This window comes from Lissotriton helveticus, chromosome 1_1 (assembly GCF_964261635.1).
Source record: "Lissotriton helveticus chromosome 1_1, aLisHel1.1, whole genome shotgun sequence".
NCBI lineage: Eukaryota > Metazoa > Chordata > Amphibia > Caudata > Salamandridae > Lissotriton > Lissotriton helveticus.
In genome coordinates, this window is record NC_136057.1 from 1,468,401,952 (window position 1) to 1,468,417,228 (window position 15,277).

Genomic DNA, 15,277 nt, shown 5'->3' on the forward strand with positions numbered 1-15,277 from the left:
CGTATTCATAAAAGATCGAGTTATACTAATGGAGTGGACATATTGATGCTACCGATGAAGGTAGGCATAGGTATATAGCCTCGCTGTCTAGCCACGACGTCAAACCCGTACTACTTTATATTATTTTACTTTTTTCTCCTTAATATTCCATGTCTTGAACCAAGAATAAACCCTCCTTTTATTTACAATTTGACACAAGGGGTGCTTTCAGCCTATAAACTTGGTGGTGAGCAAACATTACTATATAATTACTTTACTCTAGGCACAACTATACCTATTTGTAAATTTTGTGAAAAGGAATGTGAATATGTCACATTAAGGCATGATTTGGTTTATTTACTTAATGTCATTATAATTTGTTTGGGTTGCAGCCCTGAGGAAGTCGTAGGTCTGATCAGACCAGACGAAACGCGCGTTGGCTGCTGTGGCTGCTGTATTATTGGAAAAATCAATTCTTGGACTGTTTCAATGAAGATATAATTGTGACAAGAATCAAGGAATAAACAAACAGAACATTAACACAGGACTTTTTTGAGTGCTCAATGATTGTAGTTTCTATGTTGAGCTTCTATGAGCTTATTGATTTAGTCGTGGTAACCGACTAGCTATCATTTTGAAGCACCAGTGTAATTTGTTATTACTACCCTATACTCAGCTGTGCGCTCAATTGAAAACAGTTACCCTTTTGTCTTATATCGGCAGGAAGGAGTACAGGAGTCCCAAGTTCCACTTGAGGTGGAATGTGTTCCTTAACGTGAGGCACCTTGGAAACTCAAGTGCGCAGAACTGCTGACGTTGCACGTTCTCTGCAGTGGAGAAAAGATCAGGCTATGTGTGGTTCTACTCATTCACAAAAGAGACCTTACAGCCACCTCTGGGTTTTACTGCACCTCGTGATCCACTAGGCATCGATGATTGAGCGCCTCTACCCAGGCATTCAAGGATACTGTCAGGTAGTTCACTACCAGGTCCAGCCATTTCCATCATGGAACAGGGTCGAAGACCCCCCTTTGCCCTAACTGTAGCAATACTACAGAGCGGTTGCGTTGCACATAAGCACCTGCACCAGCCTCACTTAGATGAAAATAAGGAAGGCTTTTGACACCAAGTGGATGGCCCTCAGCTCCAGGAGGGTGACATAGAGCCAGGCCTCCACCGGAGACCAAAGGCCTCCGATCTCCACCTCTCCCAGGTAGCTGCCACAACCCAAATGGAACGCAACAGTCATCACTGTCAAATAGGCGTGGGGTAGGGAGACGGGTCTGCCACTGCCCTTTTACAGTCTCCTCCAAGATCTGGATGTTAAAGGAGAAGTCCCCTTGATGTTGGACCCACTCAGACTTTAGAAACACTGCAGTGCCCGCATTTGCTACTTGGCGTGCTTGACCAGCAGGATGCAGGAGGCCCTCAGTCCCCATAGCATCAGTCAACCTCACTAAAATCCATGACATGAAAGATCGGGATCATAGCCTGAATAGCTTGGACCTTCCTTTCTGGGTGAAAAGCATAAGACAAAACCATTCCAGAATGGCTCCTATGAAGTGGAGCACCTAAGAAGTCAGGTGAGGCTTCGGCACACTGATAGTGTATTCCAAAGATGAAAGGAGGTTCACCGTAGCCTGGAGGTGGGTGAAGACTGCCTGGGTCGCACCCACCTTCAACAGCTAGTTGTTGAGGTAGGGGAGGACTGGGATACCTGACCAGCCGAACATGTGCTGCTACCACCACCATCACTATTGTGAACACCTGTGGGGCCCTGATGAGACCAAGGGAGCACAACAAACTTAACTGGTTGGGGGGGGGGGGGATAGTTTGCTTTGTTGTTCTCCGCTTGTGTTCACGAGAGTTTCATGTCTAGATACACTAGTCGTCATAGCGGCACTACTAGAGGACATTTGCGGTGCCAAAAGGCTTCTGAATGTTACGTTCAGCTTCATGTAAAGTGGTTATTTCAGTCTGCCATTAGCATACTCTTGTGGACTTACTACAGTAATGCAATGTATTTGTTCTTCTCTAAAATCAATGAAACAAATTTAAACCAAAAAAAATGCTTTCGTCCCACCATGAATCACAGGTAGGGCAGGTAAAGCCCATTGGCCACAGGATAGGGATATGGAAATAGGTGTCCTGCAGGTCTAACGCAACCATCCAGTCGCCAGGGCTGAAGGCAGTAAAAAACAGAGCCAATGTGCGTATCTTGATTTTCCTTCAGTAGGAAGGCATTGAGAAGACGCACGTCCAAAATAGACTGAAAATCTCTATCCTTCAGCACCTTAAAGTAGCAGGAATAACAACCACACCCCACTTCTGGTACGGACACCATCTCAATAGCCCTTTTGACCGAAAGGCCTTGCAATTCCTGCTGTAAGACAGACAGATGATCCTCTGTCAATCTCTATCGTGACAGTGGAAAATGCAGCAGATTGGCAATGAAAGGAAGAGAGTTCCCCTTCAGGACTATCTGTAGGACCTACTTGTCTGATGTCATTGGTCTGCCAATCTGGTAAGAATCGCCAGATCCTGCTTCCAACCAGGTGGCTGTGCTCCACTAAGAGAGCACTGAAGGGGTTTGGTAAGTGGGGCTGCAAAGTGGAGTGGAGGGAAAAGTGGACTGAGAGGCTCACTAACAAAGACCACAGGGGTGGTGGGCACCGCAGATGCAAACTGCTGTGCACCTTGCTGGGGATGAATGACGGTATGGAGATGCGGAAAGGACGGGAGGGTTGATGTGGCTTGGAAGGCGGGGCAGATAAACCCATGGAGCAAACTTTGGCCCTCGTCTCTTTGACCCACTCAAGAGCAGATTCTGTCTTCTCCCAAAACAGGTGAATCCCCTCAAATGTTATGTCCATAAGGGACAATTGAACATCAACTGAAAGGCTAGTGGACCTCAGCCAGGCATGGTGGCGAATGGCGACACTGGTGTCAATGGCTTGCCCGAAGGAATGGGTGATGCCCAAGCAACAATGAATTGTGAACTTGTCAACATTATCATTGTCTTGGATGGATTGGGATAGGAGAGGTCAGAGGGCTTCGGAGTTACCTGGGAGGACCTGGGCCACTGAATCCCAAAAAGCATGAGAATAGCAGCCCAGGAGGCAGCTGGCATTCACAGACCTGATGGCCAAGCTGGTGGAAAAAAATACCTTTGTCCCATAGGTCTTCACATGCTTCAAATCCCTATAAGGGAGTAGTCGGGAAGGTATTCGAGAGACACCTGCACCACTAAGCTGCACGGAAGGGAATCTAAGCCGAATAAACCGGCAATTCCTAAACCGCGTTCAGACATACAAGTCGAGGCATATCTACCGAAACCCTGATCCGGGTTATTACTAAACCGCCTGACCAAGGCCAATACTACGACCCCTGCTCCCATCCTGAGTAAACCGGGGCTGCCCCCCCTCGGCAATAGAGGCTTTCAACCAATAGGCATTAATATAATGTCCTGATGATGGTCCCCATGACTCTGTAGTGGGACGGAAACGCCGTCGACCTTCTCACGCACCTTACGCAAAAACGTATATCATATGTTACATATTTGTGAAGGTGTCAGTTCAAAATTTCTGTGCATTTGTAACACTCCAGAAAACTGCATCTTTTGCCTTAAAAGCCCTGTTTTGTCTTGTGTTTCTCTCACTGTATTGATCTGTATGTGTCTGGGTACAGGCTTGTGCCCCACTACACTGATCTGTTGAAGGAATCTTTTTCCGTGTATTTTTTGATTGAAGTAAAGACTGAGACCTCTGTCCGGCTGGACATGTCACTTTGAATATAGAATCGATTGTGTCTATATTTATTGTTCTAACTTTATTACTCTTGGCATGGGACCACTGTTGTTTTGAAATAAAGCTTTCTACAATCCAGCATCTTGTTTTCGGTGGAGTTAGGAACTTTGGGACAAGGTTATATCCACTCCCCACAGGAAATGGTCATATATGGGGTATAGTGACCCATTGGCTACTACCCTTCCCTCCCCTTAACACCCCTACACTTAGTATTTAGATGGCTCCATGGAACCAGGAACTCAGATGTGTCTGCCTCAAAGAGGAAGAAGGACAAAGAAGAGCTGAAAATGTGGGAACTGTAGACCAGCATCAACTTTGGCACAAAACCCTGCCTGACTCTCTATCGACAATCACCGACACCGACTTGTCCAGAAGTGGAACAGCCTCCCCAAACTCTGTCTTCTTGACAAGTTTGGAGGTGCCAGGACTTCCATTAGCCACCCTGAATCAATACCTGAGGTGCCGAAGTAACTGCAAGAACTAACTCTTTTTTGTGTTCAGTCGTAACACCACCACCACCAAATCATACCTGCATGTCGAGGGACTCAAAGAGAAGCCAGCTCAACACCGAAGGCGGCCCAGCTGTGTTTATTTTCCCTCTTCTGCAGGTAGACCAAAAACCGTGAGAGCCTCTAAATTCACCGACCCGGCGGGAAAAACACCTCTGCACCTGAGCTCTCCAGCTCAAGCAAACCAAGTATCTCTGTGGTACTGAGACCCCGGGGTCTGTAGTATTCATCCTCCAGTCTCCCCCTTGCAGCCTTTTACTTACAGGCTTTTTTCCCATTGACTTTTAACAGGTAGCTTTTGATGCTACAGCCGCGTAAAGCAGCTCTGCATCCGGACACCCCAGGGCAGGTAAACTTAAACTCTTGGTGCTTTCTTGGACCTTAGCCCCTTCTGACCGTAAGTCCAGAAGAACAGCACTATAAGTCATCTGAAAAAGTACCTATGCGGTGTGTGTTTCTTCAATAGGATAACATTACTGCGTTCGAGGCTCATGCTTCAAATCAAATCTGACAGCTGTCATTTTTTACTGAAATATTTGGTAACTTCTAAAGTACTTACCTGATTCCAATAATTTTGGTACCTAAAATTATATAAAAAGATGTTATTTTTCTTAAATGGTCTTGAGTTTCTTCTTGAGTGTGTGTCTCATTTATTGAGGCTGTGTACAACAAAGGCTTAACACTAACATCTTGTAGGAAAGTACCCCTATTTCACATTGTCACTCCCACTATGCCTGGTATTCGTTACAATTGACTGGAAGCGCACTGGGTTCAAGCTAAACAGGTCCCCAGTGCCAGATCTCTTTCAATAAAAACTGTGTAATTGTACTCAATTGGCAATACACTTTAGCACCCATTGTAAGTCCCTAGTAGATGGTACCCCTGGTACCTAGGATATGGGGTACTAAAGAGGGTGCCAAAGGGCTGTAGCATTAAATGTGCCACCCTGAGTGACCTCTCACCAAACACAGGCATACTGCCATTGCAGGCTGCGTGTCTTGGTGCTGACAAAAGTGAGAACACGACATGACACACATCCCTGTGTGCCATGCCCACTGACACTACATGCAGCCTAGGTAAGCCACCCCTACAGCAGGCCTTACAGCCCAAGGCAGGGTGCATCATACTGCATGTGAGGAAATATCTGCATGAGGCGATATGCCCCTGTGCTGGTCAGTCCAATTGCTGCCAGTACAAGTGATCAGGTAAGCCATTTTAAGTACATGTGCTGGGCACTGGTCAAAAAAATGTTTCACAGCTCCATGATGACTTTACTGAAACCAAAGATGTTTTGTATCAAACCTTATAGGTGCCCCCCTGAACACCTACCAGCTATTAGTGTGGTGACTGACTGGTCCTAGGCAGCCTGCCACCACAGATGAGTGTCTGACCCCCAGCGGTGAGGGCCTTTGCTCTCAGGAGGTCAGGAACAAAGCCTGCTAGAGCATAGGGGGTTTAAACCCACAGGATAACCTGCAAATTAGCATTCCAAGGCAGGAGGCTTCAAAGAGCCAGCTGCATTTGGTCTGCAAATCTGGCTTTCCTCAGGGCCCATTTAGCACCTGGACAGGCAAGAAACAGAAATCTTTTGTGATGGCAGAATTAGGAGCTCTGGAAAAGGGTTATGCCCACTTTCTACAGGAAGTGGTCATAAAGGGGGCGTAGTGACCCCATGGGTAAGTAGCCCATTGGCTACTACCCTACACTCCCCTTATACCCCTAAATCTAGTATTTAGGGGAGCCCCTGGCACCAGGAGATCAGATGCTGCCAACCAAAAAGAATAAGAAGGACTGAAGTGCCACGAAAAGCAAGAAGTGAGGAAGAAGCAACTAACTTGGAGCCAACCCTGCTGGCCTGTTTGCCTACTCCCAACAATTGCGCTAAAGTCGACTCATCCTGCAAGCTGCTGTGCCTCCAAAAGCCTAGGAGTACTGCCAGCACTTCTATAAAAACCCGGGAACTCCTGTGGAGCAGTAGAGTGGTTTCTCTTCACCCTGCAGGTACCAAAGAAAGAACTGAGAGGACTCCAGACTGTGTAAACCCGACACCAGCCAGCACCACTGCACCCGTCGTGCCAATGCGGTTCCCCAGCCCTCCAGACCCGAAGCCCACCTTGGGCTTACCCGTTGTGAACTTCCTGATGCTGCCTGTAGCCACTGTGCAGGCCCCCTCTACCGCGAGTGTCCCCGGTGACGAAAACGCGGAGCAGCAAAGCACCTCTGCACCTGGCGTCCCTGGCCCACGGAGAAGAGGACCAAAGGTGTCCTCAAGTACTGCAAGACTTGAGCCCCCCTGTTGGGTCAACCTGACTGGTCTTCCAGACCAAACCTGAAGTCTATTTTTGACCGGACGTATCCCCATTGACTAACAACCAACGCTAATTGCACCATTGCACCCGGATGTTCTAGTGCCGTTGGAGGTGACTTGCTGGTGCTGCCTTGGACCTTGCCCAGTACTCACTTTAAATCGAAAGGATTGGTCCTGTAAGTCGCTGTAAAGAACTTCTATGCAGTATTTGTTTTTCCTCCATAGGATAAAATTGCCACCTATGAAAATTGCAGACTTTTAAAAACTAACATTATTTCCATCACAAAACTTACTTACCTGATTGTATTGATTTTGGTGCCTAAATATATATGAAGATATGTATTATTTTTCTAAATTGGTGTGTATCTCCTTATTGAGTTGTATGTACCATTTATTGACTATGTGTATTTGCAGATGTCTAACACTCCTCTCTGATATACCTAAGGCTGCTCAATCACACTACCCCCTAAAAGAGCACCTTGGGATTGCTAGAGGAAGCCGGTGTCCACTCAAAAGGGAATATTTGGACTCTTTGCGAAGTACACCTCTCTTTTGGTATACTATATAAAGAGCCAGCTTCCTACACCTCTAATAAGCCTAAACTGCTCTCCCACACTACTACAAAGAGAGCATTTGCGATTATTAATTTAAACCCTGTAAACCAATAAGGGTCGTCTGAACTTTCTACATAGTGTACCTTTCTTTAGTACACTACATAAAAAGCCAGCTTCCTATAATCTGCGGTTAAAAGTATCTGTCAGAAAGGCACTTTCTGTGACGGTCCTTGCAGAACACAGAAGTGTGAAATCGTACATCTTTGCAGTGACTGATCCAAATGTTGTCGTTTTGCTCTTATGTTCGTCTTAAAATGTTTTTTACTTTTAACTAAATTGGTTTGGGAGCCTTATGGAGTGATTTATTGACACAAGTGTTGTGTTGGTACTGATGACACCTAACATGCATTCTCTGAAGGACGATTCCATCTCAGTTCCTCACCACTAAGAGGTAGGTTAGGCTGTTTTGGAGAAACAGTGCTTCCCCTGCTAGGAGCTTATTTTGCATGGTGGTGGAAGAATTCCCGCCACTGAGCAACCCGGTGTCCAACAGTCATTTACTATAATAAGCTTTTCATGACCAGCACTAACTTAATTGGCAACAGAACTACAAAGCCATCGTTTATAAATCATTCATTATAGCTATCCTACATCCAGAACTCATACCGTCTTTAAATGTCCTTCACTACCAGTAATCAGATAATTCCCAGTGGGTTAAAAAAAGAAGCTAGCATGATAACATAATTCACTGCAGCTGCCCCAATGCCAGCTCTCCAGCTCCCATTCCTGCAAACCCCCTGTTGCTGGATCTCCCACACGATTATCAACAGCTCTCACAGTGGTGATCCAACAGCTATGCATGATCTCACAACCAATGCTGCAAAGGCCAGCTGTGCTCTGACAAACGCATGTCCCTGTCTGTACTGGTATTCAGAAGATTACCTTGCTCTCTTTCGTCACGTCGTGAACAGAAAACTGTACCATGGGGTTCGGATTCTTTCCCAACTTCTTTGTCTGTAAGCAAAAGACCAAGAGGGTGTGAGGAAAGCTAAGCAGATGAGAAAAAATAAAATTAATGATGAGCAACTATGCTCCTGCACCTTTGGTATCCTTTGTAGATTGCCACGTCCTTGTGAATTTCACCCTACCCACTCCAAAAAAGACCCTTACCTTGATATACTGTAATCCAGCGGATGTATGTCATCACAACGCATGCTTTTACTACGCATGCCTTTACAACGCAGGTTTTACAACGCAAGTCGTTACAACGACTTGCGTTGGGGGGGGGCTGGATAGTGGAATAGTTTAATTTACTATTCCAACTCCAGTCTCCGTGGATAGTAGGGAAGGTTTTGGATAGTAAATTAAACCATTCCCTATCCTACAGCGCCCTCCAGCGCAAGTCGTTGTAATGACTTGCGTTGTAAATCTTTCGTTGTAATGGTAGTGCGTCGTAAAAGTTACGTTGTGATGGATGTTTCCCAATCCAGTATGTGAAAACTTGTAAGATGGCAACAATGAGGAACACAGCATTCTCCTGAACATTTTTTGAGTTGCCTCATACATTGCCAATGTAATGGTACTTACTGGAAGGTCTTCTGCCTTGTGAAGATAAATGGCAAGGAAGGCTGATGAAGGCTCCTCACGGGTCTTGGCAGTGACTTCCTTGTTCCTGAGGAGCACCTGTGAAAGTAGCAAGGAGAGGATATGTGTTGGCGAGGTGAGATGAGCCAATGCATCCCTGCACCTGTAAAGTGAAGAGCCGCCCCTCATTCTCAGAGCTTTCTACAAATAGACTGGAGATTAAACACTAACACAGGTTTAAGGACCAAAAGGTATTACCCACTTGGTTACTTGTATGGTGGACCATGTGCATAGCATGTGCTAGGGCCCTGTCCTGCACAATATGAAATAGCCAGTGTACTGGCCTCAGCAAAGATTCTGTCAAGTTGTAATGTGGTTTTCAGGAGGGGGGATTTCTTTCCTCATTTCATTGCTCTTTAATACCTTTCTGCATGCTATATGATTTGTGACACCTCATTTTGGTTTAGTAGCTACTAATAACCCATACTAATGACTTTTTAAGGTATAAGTCTATACTACCCAACTATATTCCGCTGTGTGCATAGTCATAACAATATGATAGTGCCAAAAAGTATATGCTAACAGAAAATTACGTATGTCAATTATGCTCTTACATATATAAAGTATTGTGATTTACTAATGATTGTTACACTGTGTTCCAGTGAGAAGTATCTATGACAAGTGATTGTCAGGTCACCTTGCACTGGAACAAATCACTAAGTGACTGAGCATAGTAAGAGGTTGGTATGTGCACTCACCTACTGATGGCTTACCAAACACCAGTGTCTAGTAATGGGCTGCTATGCCAGCCCCTGCAGTTGACCAAATAATTCAGACACATAGACAGTATAATCTTGTATCTACTAATGAGAGGAGGGATACCTATCTAAATGTCTGAGAGCTGTGCTAATCTCAACAACATTTTTGCCAATAACAGAGTGGCCCATTCATGTGGATTGAAACAAGGTATGAAGGGACGTTTTACATAGCTCTGTAGATCTCAGAATAAATGGAGGACCATACAGTTTGTTATTTTTATTTTGTCCACTGTGATTTTACTTGCCTTTGCTACTATTTGTATTATAATAAGGACTACTTTAGTCCATATTTTCTATAACTGGTTAGGGCATAATAAATCCCTATTATTATACTTTTCTATTGCTTGTGTGCTGATTTGGGAGGTATGTAATTGGGTAGGCTACTCATTTTCCCTTTAAGTTCTCTGGCAGGCCTGTTGCCCTCCAAACAGATGTTGTTTCTGATGGATACAGTAGCACCGCAATGATCCCTCATTAAAACCCTTCGCAGATACAAGACTGGATCCAGAAACCTTCCATAGCTACGTACATCAAAGGACGTGGGAAGTGGCATTGTGACATCTCAGACGAAGCCACACAACTTCGTTTAAAGTGAAGTATCACCTACATGAAAGAAACTCGCGAATGGTAACTCCGTTCCAGCTCCAAGACTGTTACATTGCCCCCTCAAGGCAAAGGATGTAGAGGACAGAGCCAAAATGAAAATAAGTAGTAAAGAAAATATCTGCTCAAGAGGAGAAATGTGAAAGTCACAAGACATCGGCGGGAGGTCGTGTATATTCCAGAAAACAATAGCAAACATAAGTGACTAGTTCTAAAGAGTAATTTCGTAACTTCAGTGATTGATCCATTCCCGTAGCAAAAAACAAAAGGAGGGGTGAGGAGAAATAAAGATGAAATTTCAAAAAAGGAGGGATTGCAACATCACCCTACTAAAATGACATTGCTCTGTCGTCAGAAAACCAAGCAATAGTGCCTAACAAAAGAAAGCACTGTGTGCACCACAGGGTTACACAGGAGCATCTCTTAAGAGTGCTGTAGTTCCCTAGTGAAGTGAGCATGTAATCTTACGGAGCCTCCTTACTAGCAACTGCCTACCAAAAGAGACCTCTCTCGAAATTGTCTGTTTCCTAATGGCCTTATCAAGCTAGTGACCTTGATATCCAATATACGAGTTCTCATCTAACCTAAACAACTGTTTCCAGTGAAAAAGTAGCACAATGCCCTTATAGGGGCTAACCATATGCAAACATGTGTGCTCCTGAATCACCTTACAAAGATCAATAGCTCTCTCAGTAGACCAAGTTCAAAAGATGAATAAACTACCATAAAATAGAGCCCTAGTAGTAGGGTTCCTAGAGAAGAGAACAATGTCAAGAAAGTCCTGCTGCAGATAATAATATACTTGATGTATGCCTCTCAAGTTCCAAATGTGAAGGTTTAAAATCTGGAGATTGGGTGAAGAAACCCTACGCCTCACTGAAACGCAAGGTCTTTGTTCAAGGAAGTCAAATCGTAGGACAAAGACTATGTTGAAGAATGTCGGTGTAACTCCACGTCTTGGACTAGTTTGAACACAATTAGATGACCTGAGCCCGATATAATTTTATTATCTTCGGCAGAAGAGGTACAGGAGGAAAATCATAAAAGCAGGAGAATTTTCAGTCAATCACTCAAGCATCCTGAAATGGCCCTTGAAGAAGCAACTATTTTGGTATTTCTTATTGCAAGAAGTTGCAAACAATTCCACCACTGGGAAGCCCCAACTCTGAAATGTTGGTAGAAGCACTTCTTGAAGACTCTCCCACTCCTGATTCATGACCCAACATTCTGTTCTGGAAGAACAAGTAATTTACCTTCTGTAACGGCTTATCTGGTAGAGACCACATCTAGCCGCAAATTCCTAACCTTTGAATTTCCCCAGCCGTCAGACTGGATCCGGAGGTTTTTTGTGAGCAGTACACCTGCGCGCCTGTAGATGGCGTCGATCGGCTCCACGTGCGTCGTACGTAACAGAAATTACATTGCAGTACCTATATTGGGTCCACCCAGGCGCACTGGCGTCAGTTTCTTTTCTTGAGTTTCCACACCAGAAGCGCGGAGCCATGCAGTGTACTGACCACTGGTGTAAAAAGTTAGGGCCCTGAAAGCGATCGGCTCTGTTCCTAGAAATCCGTTCACAGAGCAGGGAGGATGGGTGGGTCTGTAAGGAACCTGACGCTGGATATAGTCTCTACCATATAAGGTGTTACTGAAGGGAACTAACTTGTTCATCTAATAGAGACTTCTAGCAGCAGATTAATTTCCCTTAATTAGCTACTCAAACAATACCTCCCCAGAGGTGAGTCTGCTGACCAATTTCAAACAAGGAATACTTGCGGGACCGAAAGAGCAAACTGCCAATCCCTACGGACCTGATCGTCCAGCCAGTGGTGCTTGGTAAACATGTGAAGAGATGCCCACGTTGCTGCCTGGCAGATGTCCAGGACTGGAAACCAGTGTACTAACGCAGTGGTCACAGCTTTAGCTCTGGTGGAATTAGATCGTAAGCCTTCAGGAGGTTGTTTCTGAGCCAGTGCATAGCAGATTTTGATGCAGAGCACGACCCACCTCAAGATGGTCCACTTCTACACCGCTCTACATTTCCTTGCACCAGCATACCCCACGAAGAGTTGGTCATCCACCAGGAACGCTCGTGTGCAGTCAAGGTAGAACAACAGCATTCTTTTTGGGTCCAGACGGTGGAGTTGCTCCTCTTCTTTAGAGGGATGTGAAGGAGCGAAAATAGTAGGCAAGGTGAATAATTGGCCTACAATAAATGGGGTCACCACTTTTGTCAGAATCAGACCCTTGTGCGAAGCACCAGTTAGTCGTGATAGACAGAGAGGTAAGGCAGCTTAGATGATAAGGCCTGCAGCTCGCTCACTCTGCGGGTAGATATAATTGCCACAAGGAAGGCTGTATTTAATGTGAGGGCCAATTGTGGAGAGGCTTGAAAGGAGCACACATTAAGAATGTCAAGACCAGATTAAGATCCCACTGGGCATGATAAATGGTGAAGGAGGGATAAGATGATTAAGACCCTTTAAAAACCTATGTACACTAGGGGACTTGAACAATGAGGGTTGGTCTGGCAGCTGCAAGAAGGCAGTAAGAGCAGACAGATAGCCATAAGAGTGCCCAGAGCAGGGCCCTGCCGGACATGGGAAAGAATGAAGAGAAAAACTTCAGAAAGAGGGGCAGAAAGAGGATGAGTTTGTTTTTCTGCACACCATGCCACAACATTTTTTCCAAAGACAAGCATATACCATCTTGAAGGAGGGACGCCTGGCTACCAAAACGACATGACAGACTTGGGGAAGAAGGTAGAAACCTATCAACTGCCATCACTCAATCTCCACACAAGAAGGCGGAGATTGGACAGGCTCGGACTCTGCTGATGTGACAGAACATCCTCCGGAAGGGAAGACTGATCGGAGGGTCGATGGCCATGCTCAGTAGTTCGGGACCCCAGACTCTCCATGCCCAGTCCATAGCCACAAGGATGACTTGGGCCCCCGATCAAACCTGATCCTCTTGAAGAGACCATGCGCCACATCCGGGAGGAGATGTCATTTGTGATATGCTTGGCATCGGTGGCTGAGTTTGTCTACTCTGAAGTTCAGAGAACATGCCAGGTGTTGAACCACCAGGGATATGCCCTGCTGATCCAGCCATTCCCAGAGATGCAGGGCCTCCTGACAAAGGGTGCCTGATTGAGGGTAGAACGACTTCCAATGCTAGTCGGATCACTCAGAGCTCCAGCATGTTGATATGTAGTCCTGATTCCCCTGGAGACCAAAGTCCTTGAATCTTCACCTCTCCCAGATGTTCGCCCCATCCCAGGAATGACGCATCTGTCACTACTGTCAGATCAGGTTGGGGAAGGGCAAGGGGTCTGCCTCTGATCCAATTGCGGTTTGTTAGCCTTCACTGCAGATCCTTTGTCATCTGCAGGATGCAGGAGACCCAGCAGCCTCAGAGACAATCTCACCAAAACCCAGGATAAAGGCTGAAACATCGGTTTCAGTCTGAATATCCTGGGCTCGCTGCTTGGGAGGATAAGCCCAAAATTGCACGATGACCAGAACAGCTCAGATGAAAGGGAGAGACTGAGAGGGAGTCACTTGTGACTTCGGCATGTTGGTAGTGAACCCCAGGAAGTGCAGGAGGTTCACCGTAGTCTGGAGGTGGGCGACAACAGCTTGAGGCGAGCCCACCTTCAACAGCCAGTCGTGGAGATAGGGGAAGACTAGCACCCCTGATCTTCGTAGATGGTTTGCAACCACTGCTATCACCTTGGTGAACACCTGAGGAGCGCTGGTAAGGCCAAAAGGGAGCATGGTGAACTGAAAATGCTCATGGCCTACATTAACCGCAGATAGCGTCCATGGGCAGGCAGGACGGGAATGTGGAAATAGGCGTCCTGCAAGCCCAGCCCTACCATCCAGTTTGCTTGTTCCAGGATAGACCAGTCCTGAGCCAATGTGAACATTTTGAATTTCTCCTCCTTGAGGAATAAATTGAGGGCTTGGGGATCTAGAATAGGACAAAGGCCTTTGTCCTTTTTGGGAGCCAGAAAGTAGCGGGAATAGCAACCACAGCCTACTACTGACACAGGAACCCTCTGAATGGCTCCGTTGGCCAAGAGAGCCAAGGCTTCCTCGCAGAAAGGTAGGGAGTAGCCCCTTCGAACAATCTGCAAAACCCACCTGTCCGATGTCATAGAATGCCATTGAGGCAGGTTATGGCAAAACATGCCGCCAACTGCATGCCGATGGTAGTAAAGGGGCAGATTAGGAAGGTTTGGAGGATGCAGTTGCTGGGGGATGGCAAACTTACCAGGTGGCAGGCTACCTGACCCACAAGGTCTGTGTGTGCAACACCCTCGGCTATGCAGAGGCTGGGAAGCATGCGCTGCTCGCTGGCTGGGAAGAAATTGGTGCAGTTGGAAGCCCCTTCCGTAGCCACAAAAGGAGATAAAGGCAGACTGTGGGTGTTATGGGGCCTAAGAGAGGCCTATGCACTTGGCTGTAGCACAAGAGTCCTTAAATCGTTTGAGCGACAATTCAGCCTACACTCCGAAGAGACTGGTGCCATCAAAGGGCATGTCCCTAAGGGAAGCTTGGACATTCCCCGAAAAGCCAGTCATCCTCAACCAGACATGGTGCCTCAGGGCCACCTTCAATGAAACTGCTCTGCCCAGTGAGTCGGTCATGTGGAGTACACATTGTATGCCGCAACTCACCCATTGGTAACAGCCTGAGCGAGTACTGTCAGGGCCTCCTCCGGGATCTCTGGCACAACTTGCGCAACCGTGTCCCACAGAGGGTATAAATAATGGCACTAAAGGCATACCAGTGTTCACAGACCACAATGCAAGGCTGGTGGAAGAAAACATCTTCTTCCCCAAAGAGTCCAGCCCTTTGGATTCCCTATTCCGGGGAACAGTAGGGAATGAACCTTGGTTTGTCAAGGTTTTGACAATCAGCTCTCTAGGATAGGGTGTTGTGTGAGGTAGTTTGGGTCCCTGGGGTGGGGTGGTGGCAGAGGGCTATTGTCCTATTCACCGGAGCCCCAGTGTTTGGTGTGGACCAAGTCCCCAAAAGGACGCCAATGAGGGCATCATTGAATGTGGGTAGGGATTTGGACAAGGAAACTCCCGATAGTAACACCTATG

General features: G+C 46.3%; 1 protein-coding gene across 1 annotated transcript in view; it reads right to left on the reverse strand.

The window, feature by feature from the left end:
• The window catches only part of ESYT1 (extended synaptotagmin 1), a 433,655-nt gene that overhangs the window by 185,727 nt on the left and 232,651 nt on the right, over positions 1–15,277 (reverse strand). The window contains exons 13-14 of the mRNA XM_078686263.1: positions 8,744–8,839; positions 8,099–8,170 (exon numbers count right to left, since the gene is read on the reverse strand). Of these exons, the coding sequence (XP_078542389.1) occupies positions 8,099–8,170; positions 8,744–8,839 (168 nt within the window). The remainder of the gene's footprint in view (positions 1–8,098; positions 8,171–8,743; positions 8,840–15,277) is intronic.